General features: G+C 63.8%; 3 protein-coding genes across 3 annotated transcripts in view; 1 reads left to right on the top strand and 2 right to left on the bottom strand.

The window, feature by feature from the left end:
- Window positions 1-252: 252 nt before the first annotated feature.
- Window positions 253-1,380, bottom strand: AMSG_02096 (tRNAHis guanylyltransferase). The gene is made up of 2 exons (XM_013905672.1): window positions 1,279-1,380; window positions 253-1,119 (listed from the first exon to the last, which is right to left on the bottom strand). The coding sequence occupies exons 1-2, from the start codon at window positions 1,351-1,353 to the stop codon at window positions 286-288; spliced, it is 909 nt and encodes a 302-aa protein (XP_013761126.1). The 5' UTR covers window positions 1,354-1,380; the 3' UTR covers window positions 253-285.
- Window positions 1,381-2,213: 833 nt separating this feature from the next.
- On the top strand, window positions 2,214-9,814 carry AMSG_11685 (uncharacterized protein; the record flags this gene model as incomplete). Its single annotated transcript, XM_013905770.1, has 4 exons — window positions 2,214-2,345; window positions 2,456-8,485; window positions 8,805-9,657; window positions 9,801-9,814. 4 exons carry the CDS (start codon window positions 2,214-2,216, stop codon window positions 9,812-9,814), a joined length of 7,029 nt encoding a protein of 2,342 aa, XP_013761224.1.
- Window positions 9,815-9,982: 168 nt separating this feature from the next.
- The window catches only part of AMSG_02093 (U1 small nuclear ribonucleoprotein A), a gene marked incomplete at both ends in the record, with an annotated part of 1,253 nt that continues 455 nt past the window's right edge, over window positions 9,983-10,780 (bottom strand). Inside the window, one exon of the mRNA XM_013905671.1 lies at window positions 9,983-10,615. Within this exon, the coding sequence (XP_013761125.1) occupies window positions 9,983-10,615 (633 nt within the window). The remainder of the gene's footprint in view (window positions 10,616-10,780) is intronic.

Genomic DNA, 10,780 nt, shown 5'->3' with positions numbered 1-10,780 from the left:
GCCGCCTTGGCAGCTTCCTCGGCCTCTGCCGCCGCCGCCACCACCTCGGCCTGAGGCGGAAGCGGAGCTGCGGCCACGACGACGCTCTCGCCACCGACCTCGACCTCGGCCTCGACCTCAGTGCTGACCGCCTCGCTCGCCACCTCGCTCACCGTCTCGCTCGCCGCCCGCTTGGCCGCGAGCAACGCCGCGTACGAGTTGGGCGCATCAGCGGCAGGCGCGCCATCGCGACGACGTCTACCCATGGTGTGCGAGAAGTGTGCTGGCCTTTACTATGCAACGCCATCAGGCAGGGACAAAGCCCGAGGCGGCGATGGAGGCAGCGTCGACAACGGTGGCGCGCTGTGGATCAAAGTCGTCAGGCCAGTACTTGGCGAGGACAAGATCGGCCATGGCGGCAGACGAGTCATCACTGAGCGGAAAGGCGCGGGCGACAAAGCGCGAGCGCTTGGCGACGACGGCCTCGCCGGTCTTGCGATCGATGGCGGCCATGTCGTATAGCTCCTTCTTGGCCACGGTACCGCGGGTGAAGAACCGCGGCTGGGCCTCCCACGCCACTCCGTGCTCATCCTCGAGCATGGCGAGGACGTCGCGGGTTGATATGCCGTGCAGCTGCTTGGCCGAGTAGTAGACCCGCGCGAGCATCGAGACCGAGTTCCGGCGGCAGTCGTGGTTCGATCGCCACAACAGATTGGCCCACGCCTCGGCAGCGTGTGGAACCGAGAAGGCGCGGGCATCAAAGTGCGCCTCGCAGGCAAGGATCCCGACTCGGGTGGTTTCGCTCAGATCGGACCAGTCGTAGGCGAGCATGTGTGCGTTGAACCGGACAGAGATGTACGCGGCGACAAGCGAGACGATCTTCGATACCTTTCCGTTGTACGCCAGCGTCTGCCCGGCTTCGACGTCGGCCGGTCCAAAGACCAGAGTGATCTCGTCCGAGTGTGTGTATCCTGTGAGGGCGTTGAACTTGGCCACCGTGTCGAGCATGGTCGCCACCATCACCGCTGACAGCCGCGAGTCAAACGGCTTGACCAGACCCTTGGTAAACTTGGAGAAGCTGTGACCATCTGCACGGACCATCCACGGCTGCGTCGGATCAAGCGTCACCTTGGTCGCAGACTATCCTTCCATTCCCTTTCCATTCCCATCAGTCGTCCATCGAAGTCGTCGAAGTGAACGCCTGCCTCTCCCTCGCCCTCCACCACCAGCCCCTCCTCCTCCTCGCCTCGCCTCCCCTCCCCTCCCCCCCACTTCCCGAACCATGTCCACAACACGTACCTCATACATCTTCATGCGAGAGCCAACCACGTCACGGGCAGCTCGTCGTTCACGGGATGACATCCCGCTGCTCATCGTAACTCCTGTGTGCTCCACCGTCGAGTCGAGTGCCAGGCAACTCGGGGAGAGGGGAGGGGGGGGGGGGGGGGGGAGGCGGATTCCGGCCACTGTGTGACGATGGCTCAGCCAACGACAGCGGCGGCTGTCGTCGGTACGTGGCCCTGCATGTCGGCCCTCGCACGCCTGTACACCATCATCGTCCGATCGCGAGGCAAGTAGATGCTATCACTCGGCACTAGCCAGCAGCGAGCACGTTTGCGGTTGCTGCCTGTGGCTGCAGATCTCGCCCACCTGCCGCCATCACTACTTGGTCAGGCCCCAAACTCGACCCCCTTGTGGAATTGATCCCTTTCTCATTCTCCCTCTCTGCTCCGCACCCTGGCCTTTTGCTCTCCATACCGCAACGTGGGATACGGCGGATGACGCGAGTCAACGTGCAAAATTTCACCGCAGCCGTCCGCCAACCCCGTCCTCAATGCTCCCAGTTGTAGCCGCAGCCCCTCCGAGACCCACCCCAGCCCATGCGAAAACAAAGACTCATCGTTCTTCACTCTCCCCACCCCTTCATGCCCTAAACGAGTTCAATTCCCATTCGTTCTTGTTTCATTCCTTCTCCGCACCTCCGCACCTACGCCGAGTGCCAAATTCGCGCACAAACGTACCACCATGTGCACACCACTCACCTTGTTCAACCAACTCCCGCAATAGCCCAGAAACCCCAGCACCAGCACCATAACAACAGCGTTCCTAGGCATTGCTCTCCAGCAGATCACTCCCACCCTCAACCCTTAATCCCCTTACCTCCTAGGATCCCCTCTTGCACCTCGCCCTCCTCCTTCACCCTCCTCCCCCCTCCCCCCCCCCTTCGCGCTACCATGCTTACCCGCACAGTTGCGGCTGTTCTCGTTGGCGCCGCCGTTCTCGTGCTCGCCACTTATTGCGGCGCATTGGCTCCACCGCCTCAGTCTACATTGGACGGCTACGCCCTTGATGCCTGCACCCGTACCGTACGCCCCTCCCTTCCTCCATCCATCCCTCCCCCCCTCCCTTCCCTCTCACCCTCGTCATTCATTCACATCCTTGCCTCCTCCCTTCTCCTGCCACTGCGCTATTGTAGGCCAAGAACGCTGTTGCCGCTACACTGCGGTCGCCGCTAACCACAGTGACCAACCAGGCTGGATTTGGCATCGACGCGGCGATATTGGACGCGGACAATGATGGATACCCCGATATTGCCACCGTCAACTACTTCAACGCCTCAGTCATCATCTACCGCCACTCTGCTGACAATGCCAATATTAGCTTTAGTCTTGCTGGCTACATTCCCTATGGCGGCCTCACCGCCTTCCCGCCCTCGCTCCCGCTCGCCATCCTGGCAACCGACGTCACCGGCGACGGTCTCGACGACCTCATCATCGGCGGTGCGTCGCCGTCGGTGCAGTTGCACATCAATCTCGGCGGTGCGTTTGCCCCCTCGACTGCCGTTGTCGAAAACGGCATTGTCCGTCACATGGTGTTTGGCGACGTTGACGGTGACGGCATTGATGACATTGTCTTCACCCTCACTCCGTTCACTGCAGGCAACGAGACCGTTCACTGGGTCCGCCTCACCGGTACTAGTATGGAGGCGACAGCCTCGCTTGTCGGCCTCATTACGCCTGCGCCTCAGTTCGACTACTTTTACCCATCTTACGCCACCGTCGCTGTCGCCGACCTCAATGCTGACGGCCACCTCGACATGGTCGCCTCGTCGCCGTACACTGACAAGATTATGACATTTATGACGAGCGGCACGCCCGGTGCCTTTCTCCCGCCCCGCCCGGTTGCATTTGGCCTTCTCGAGCCGATCCGCGTCATTGCCCTCGACGTCAACGTCGACGGCCTGCCAGACTTTGCTGTCCTTGCCCGCACCCTCGGCCGCATCGGCCAGACGCTGCATCTCAACACGCCCGGCGCGCCAGGCACCTTTGACCCGCAGCCGACCATCCTCGACTTTCCGCTTGCCGACTCGGGCGTCGGCCAATGGTTCGAGGCCGGAGACGTCAATGGCGACGGAAACCTCGACATCGTGCTCTCATCGGCCTCGCTCTCGGTCTCGCCGTCGTTTGAAGGTGCCGCCGCCGGCCGGCCGCCGGTCGTCTACGCCAACCCGTCGGTCGGCCTCTTTGAGCCGTACCGCACCATCGTTGCCGACTTTAACGGCGACTCGGCCCCCGACATCCTTGTCTCGACCTTTACGCTTGCCGTCCCCACCTTTGACTCGTGGCACATTGTGTTTCAGGTCCCCGATGCCGCTCAGTATCCGGGTGTTACCCCGACCTTTGCCCCGCCCTCGTCGTTCAGCTCGCTCACGCCCGGAAACGCCATCCGCCTCATCATCGACACCGATGCCGCCGGCGTGCCGGACCTCCTCTACCGCGGAGTCGAAGACCCGTCGGTTGTCATCTGCTTTGCTGACAACACCAAGTGTGTTGACGACATTGTCGTCCTCCCGGCCTTTTCGCTCTCCCGCGGCATCGCCGTAGGCGACGTCAACGCCGACGGCCTCGTTGACGCCGCGGCCTCGCTCGCCGTCCCTGCTGGCGTCCTTGGCCACCTCACGACCTGGGCTGAGAATGCGCCCAACTCGGTGGAGCCCTTTTCCTTCCCGCCGCTCGAGTCTTACATGTCGTTTGCCTTTATTTGCTCCGATCTCACCCTCACCGATCTCGACGGCAGCGCAGACGCCGACTCGGCCCTCAACGACGTGCTCTGTGTCGACTCACGGAACACCACCACCCGCTTTGTGGCCATCATCTACAACCGCAATCTCGCCCAGCCAGGATACTTGATGTTTGCTACCCAGCCGACCATCCTCGCCCCGCTCTTCAACGACACTCTCTTTGCCCGCCCGCTCTCTGCCAACCCGGCCGCCGACTCAGCGACCGACGTCGCGTACATCCGCGCCAACGGCGAGGTCTACCTCGCACTCGGCTCGCCTGTCGCGCCCTACGGAATCAATCCGCTGGCATCTCTCGCGGCCTCGGGCTCTTCGCCGTTCTTCTCGGCTGCAGTCACAGCTTTTGACGTTGTCGATCTCAACGGCGATGCCATCGACGACATGCTCATCACCTACGGCGGCGCAGGCTACGTCGCCTGGCACGCTAATGTCGACGCTGCTGCACCCGCATACAGTGGCAGCTCGTACCTGGTCTCGGCTCGACCGGGCCTGGTCGATGCTGTCGTCGGCGACTGCAACCGCGACGGTCACGTCGACGTCGTCCTCTCGTTCACCACGTCGTCTTCGATTGAGTGGCTCCGTGGCCTCGGCTCGGGATCGTTTGCTTCGGCTGCGCCGCTCGTCCCGCTACCGGACAACTCGTTTGTTTCGGGAGGCATCACCCTCGTCGACTACAACGTCGACGGTGCCCTTGACATTGTCGCCTCGAACCTGCTCACCTCGTCGCTGCAGCTCCATCTGCAGAACTCGCTCTGGTCGCGGATGGACGTCAGCACCAGCATCACTGTTCCTGTCGAGCGGTGCGGGTACACCATCGACTGCATCGGCCAGGCCCTCCTCACCGCCGGCACCTGCAACTCGGACACCATCCTCCTCCCGCCAGGCACCTACCACAATTGCTTCCGCTACAAGCCGTACTCGCTGACCAAGTTTGTCCAGCTCCGCCCGCTCAACGGCGTCCCCGGCTCGGTCGTCCTCGACTGCACCGCTCCGGTCTCGCCTGACGAGCGCTATCTGTTTGCGGTCTCGGGCGGTGCCCGCGTCGTATTTGATGGCATTCACATCCGCGGCGCCCGCGTCGCGGTCGCCACCTCGACCTCGGGCGGCGCCGCGCTCTCGGCCTCGGGCGCCCGTACCTCCCTTATCCTCCGCAACATGGTCTTCTCCGACTGCCTCCACTCGGCGCCAATCTCGCCGCTGGTGCTCCAGTCAGCCGGCGGCGCCGTCACCGTTCTCGCCGGCGCCTCCATCCAGGCCAGCAACGTCACCTTTGAGCGCAACGTTGCGTCGTCGCTCGGCGGCGCGCTCGCCATCAACGACGCGCTTGTTGTGGAGCTGACAGACGTTCACTTTTCGCGCAACACTGCTGACGATGGCGGTGCCCTCTTCCTCGCTGCCGTCATCGAGCAGAGCTCGTTTGCCTCGCTCAACCGGGTCTCTTTTGCCGACAACGTCGCCCGGCGCGGCTCAGGCGGCGCCATCTACATGTCGGGCGCCGGCGCTTCGGCTGTCGTTGCGACGTTCAACAACGTCACACTTGTCCGCAACTCGGCAGTTCTCGACGGCGGCGCCATTTATGCCGACGCGTCGTCGGCCGGTGCCAGCATCAACGTCTCGGTCACCGACTTTAATGTCGAGTCCAACACAGCCGGGCGCGACGGTGGTGCCATGACTCTTGCCGCTAGCCAGTCTGGCGCAAGCGTTGACGCTCGCCTCGCGTCAGGCACGATCATGTCCAACTCTGCCGAGCGCGGTGGCGGCGGGCTGCGGATCCGCGGCGAGACCGCTACCGTCGCCGTCGTCGACGTTTCGGTCGCTGACAACGCTGCTGTCGCCTGGGGCGGCGCCTTTGCCACCACCGCCAAGGCCTCGCCCGACGCGCTGCCGGACCTCCCGCTGCCAACCTTGGTGGCGTCGACGTCTGTCTCGGCCCGCGCCTGTGCACATCGCGACGTCTCAAGCCTCGGCCTTCAGCTCTCGGGCACAACCAGCGTTGAGAACAACAATGCCGCGTACGGCGGCCTCGCCTTTGTTTGTGAACTTCCGATGTCAGGTGCAGCGCCTGTTGCTATGACAGGCAATGCTGCCGTCGGTCGTGGAAACGCGCTCTTTGTCTGCCCGCCCGCGCCGGGTCTCGCCACCTGTGACGATGCGCCCAACGCGGTCGCGCCGTGGGTGGCCATGGCTGGTACCGATCTGGGCGGCTCCAAGGGTTCACCAGGCGTTGAGCTCGCGTTTGTGCCGTCGGCAGGAATCGTGGCGCCGGTAGCCGAGCTCATTTCGGGCGAGGGTTTGACTGGCGTCCAATTCACTCTCCTCGATGTCTTTGGCGTGGCAATCACCGACCGGGCGACGTCGCTCGAGCTCAAGATCGTCGGTGATGGTGCGTCGGCGGCCCAGCTCTCGACGACTGCAGCGCTTTTCCTCACCTCGGACGTCATCTCATTTGCCAACGTCCTGGTCGAGGGCGCTGCGAATATCCTCTCAGCCAACTCGCAGGTGAGCGTCGCGCTCGAGGCCGGGCTCTCGCAGCCGGCTGGCTTTGCCCTCGATCTGCCCAACTACAAGTGGAACGTGAACGTGTCGCAATGCCCAGCCGGGCGCGGACGGACCGATGACGCGCGGCTCTCCAGCTTTGTGCGGTGCGGGCTCTGCCCAGGCAACACATACTCGGAAGGACCCTCTGTTGCGCCTTGCATTCCGTGCCCGGTCGGACAGTTTGCGCTTGTCGAAGGGTCGACCTCGTGCACGCTCTGCCCGCCCAACACCGCGGTCCTTGCGTCCGAATCGGGCAACGTGAGCTTGGCAATTGCAACCACCGGCGGGGCATGTGTGTGCGAGCGCGGATTCTGGGCTCGCAGTGCCACGATCATGGTCGAAGCCGGCTGCGTGCCGTGCCCGGCCGGCGCATCGTGCCGCGGAGGCCTGGCGCTTCCGGTGGCACTCCCGGGCTCGTTCCCCACAGAAGACCCGGGCGTCTTCCTCGAGTGCCCCAACCCGTCGGCATGTGCAGGCGGCGAGCCTTTCCGCTGCGCCGAAGGCTACACCGGACGGTTCTGTGGCCGCTGCGCTCAAGACTACTTTGTCATCGGCGAGACATGCCACAAGTGCCGCGGACAGTCTGGCCCGCTCATTGCCATGTTCCTCATCGGCGCCTTTGTCCTCGTCTGCTTCCTTGTCTGGTTCAACACCCAGCAGCGATCAGTGTACAAGTTTGCCGCTGTCATGATCGGACTCAACTCTTTGCAGATCTCGGCCATTTACGGCCGGCTCAACATGCAGTGGTCCTCGTTTGCAACTGCATTCCTCGACGGCATCTCGTTCATCAACCTCAACCTCGACCTGACCTCGCCCGAGTGCCTGGCCAACACCGACCGCATCTACTTTGTCAAGTACTTTCTTATCATGTCATCAACAATTATCTTTGCGCTCATCTTTGTTGTCGTAGGCTTCCTCATTCGCTTCTTGGTCCTGCCGCGCATCGCCAAGCGGCGGGAAGCGGCGCTGGAAGAGGCCGAGGACGCCAACATTCTCACGCCGGCGGCCATCAAGGATGCGTGCATTCGTGGCTACTACCAGGCACTCGTCCTGCTTTACCTGCCGTTGACCGCGATGGCGCTCTCGTTCTTTGCTTGCCGCGAAGACAAGGAGGGCATGTACCACATCGAGGACGCGCCGACCAACGCGTGCTATGACTCGTTCTACTGGAGCATCTTCCCAGTCGCACTCCTCTTTGTGGCCGCGTACGGCGTCGGGCTCCCGGTCTTTGTCGTCGCACTCCTCCGCTCGAAGCGCTCATCGCTCGATCCGTTCCTCTTTGTCCTCAAGTTTGGCTTTCTCGTCGGGCGGTTCATGGACCATGCGTGGTGGTACGAGGCTGCCATTCTCATCCGCAAGCTCGGCGTCGTCATGGCCATCACCATCTTCGCCCAGGTCTCGGCGCGCGCCGCCATCACCCGCGGTGTCCTCGGCATTGCCCTCGCTCATCTTGCCTTCCTCCAGCCGTACGCGCGCAAGCAGCACAACATTCTTGCCGTTGTCTGTCTCGCCTCGTGCACAGCGGTCCTCTGGGCAGTTGCCATCGAGGACGCGCTTGTCCGTGACATCATGCTCATTGTCTCGATCTCGATCAATGTCCTCGCCATTCTCGGTGGCGTTGCCTACGACTTTGTGGTCCTCCGCCGTGAGGAGGAGTGGGCCGAGAAGGCCGCGCATGCCACCGGCGTGCTCGGGACTGAGATGGCGATGATAGGGGAGGGCGAGGGCGAGCGCATGGCCATCAACGACCAGTTCTTTGTGGCTGCGACGCCGGCCACCACTGTTATCTCATCGTCTGAGGCACACACCGCAGTCATCTCAGACCCGGCGCTCTCGGACCTGGCCATCACTGAGGCCGCCGCGACTTGGGAGGCCGACTCGGGAACGAACGTCTTTATCGCACCGCCGCCGATGCCGCCACCGGGCCTTGCCACAGCACCAACCGCCTCGGCATCGAGCTCTCAGTCCGGATCGTCGAGCTCATCGAGCTAGTCATCATGAACACTTGAAATGAAGTCTTTGAAGACATGTTGAGTATGCCGGGTTCTAGCCGATCGACTTGGCCGAGTGCCGGTCGAACAGGATCAACCTGGTGGGGGGGGAACCTTGGTCGATCCGTGACGAGCTGACCGTGGTCGACTTGGCCGGGCAGGATCGAGTAGGGAGGAGCAAGAACGACACACACCACTTTCACACCCTTGCACACCAGGTAGACATGTCGTCATTCAAGCCGCGAGCGCGCAAGTCGAAGCGGGCCAAGGTGCTCGCGCCCGGGAGCCGACCGTCTGTGCTCTCGGGCCATATGCTGGTCTCGTCGGGCGCCGACGAGGTGGACGCCGTCCTGGGCGGTGGTCTCGTCCTGGGCTCGATGGTGGTGGCTGACGAGGTGACGCCACGAGCAACATCAGCAAGCACGCTGTTGCGGTTGTTTGCCGCCCAGAGCGTGCTGCGTGGCCCCGCTGCCGACGCCCGCCAGCCGCTCTTCCTCGCCTCACCAGCACCCGCCGCTGTCGCTGCCGCCGCCCTCCCTGGCTCGTACACCGCCCTGCCGGACGAGCCGCGGACAGACGGTGCGGGAGGCGGCAAGGTGCGGTCACGCAAAGCCCCACCGGGCGTGAGCGATGATGAACTCCGCATCGCGTGGCAGTACAAGCAGTACGCCCGCGAGGCGGCCGCGTCGGCCACGCCAGCTGGAAGCAGCGCTCGAGCTGGTGATGGAGGCTTTGTCCACCGCTTTGATCTCGGAGCTCGTGCCGGAGCTGAGGCAGTGGCCGCTGTTGGAGTCGACGGGTTTGACCTGGATGGTGCCGACGGCGATGGCTTGGAGGCGTGCCGGTTGGCTGTAGCAAGCTTCCTCGCACGGTGCAAGACTGATGGTGTGGTCGGGCGCGTGGCGGTGGTCGGGCTCGGGGACAAGTCGCGGTTGCGGGCGTCGGTGGCGGAGCAGGTGCGGTTTGTGTTTAGCCTGGGTGCGCTCGTCCGATCGTACGGCTCGGGAGTGGTGTGGGTGAGCGCCGAGCTGGCGCGGCTGGGGCCTTCCGCGAGCGCGCAGGTTGTAGCGAGTGCAGATCTGTGTGTGCGGCTGACAACGTTTGCCAGCGGGTCGCGGCTGGCGCGGCTGTTTGACCCGCCGATGCACGGATTCTTCGACCTGGTCTCCCTGCCGGCGCTGCGGTCGACGGCGGCGTCGGCGTTGACGGGTAAGCGGCTCGGATTTAAGATCAAGCGGACGCGGGTGTGCATCGACGAGCTTCATCTCCCGCCGGAGCAAGAGAGCGAGGCCGACGGAGGAGCTGCAACCATCGAGGCCGCCGGAGCCAGCAGCGCCAGCAGCAGCAGCGGCGGCGGCGGCGGCCTGGGGAGCAGCGGTGGGGGGCTCGAGCTGTTCTAGGCCGAGTGAGCAAAGGTAACAGCAAGCTTGGAGCCCTGCAGGTCAAAGCCCTGCATAGAGGTGTGTGCGACTGAGGCCTGGGCAACGTCCTCAAACTCGACGAAGGCAACGCGGCGGTCACCAGGCGGGAGGGTGACGGTCTTGAAGCCCGGGAACTGCCAGAAGAGGGTGGTGAGCATGTCCGTGTCACACGCCTGAGGCAGATCCTGCAGCAGCAGCGTCTGCGACGGCATGAGCGAGCCCGCCACCGGCGCCGAGGCCTCCGAGGCCGCGGCCGGGGCCTCCGAGTCGGCCATGGAGCGGTGCTGGCGCTTTGCCGCCGGGTTTTCCTCGCTCTCGGGCATCTGGCCAGCAGCGGCAGCCTCGGCCTCGGCCTTGCGCTTCTTGCGGGCCTCCTGATGAGCCTCCAGGTTGCCTTCTGCCTTTGCGGCAGCGTCCGACTTGTCCTTTGCGTATGCGATGTGCATGGGCTTGTCAAAGAAGACCGATCCCTGCATCTTCTGCATGGCCTGAGTCGCCTGCACCACCGTGGCAAAGGTGACAAAGGCCTGCCCACGCATTCGAAGCGACTTCTTGGCCGCCACCTCGAGCACAGACCCGTATGGCGCAAATGCTTCGTAGAGGCTCTCCTTCAGTTCTGTGGTAGTGGTAGTGGTAGTAGAGGGAGGAGGAGGGGGGGGGGGTGGAGGAGGGGAGGGGGGATGGGGGGCCAGGGAGGGGGGGGCACGGGGGAGGAGGGGGGGGGGGGTGGGGGTGGGGAAGGGACGTACCCTGGCAGTTTGCAGATAAATGAG

Source organism: Thecamonas trahens (genome assembly GCF_000142905.1).
Source record: "Thecamonas trahens ATCC 50062 unplaced genomic scaffold supercont1.8, whole genome shotgun sequence".
In the NCBI taxonomy this organism is placed as follows: Eukaryota; order Apusomonadida; family Apusomonadidae; genus Thecamonas; species Thecamonas trahens.
The sequence above is the reverse complement of the archived record's forward strand: the minus strand, read 5'-3'. Positions and strand labels throughout refer to the sequence as shown.

Coding starts and splice junctions, on each gene's coding strand:
- AMSG_02096 (XM_013905672.1), bottom strand. CDS start 1,353: ATGAGCAGCGGGATGTCATCCCGTGAACGACGAGCTGCCCGTGACGTG. Junction 1,120..1,278: donor CTCGCATGAAGATGTATGAG/GTACGTGTTGTG, acceptor ATGGAAGGATAG/TCTGCGACCAAGGTGACGCT.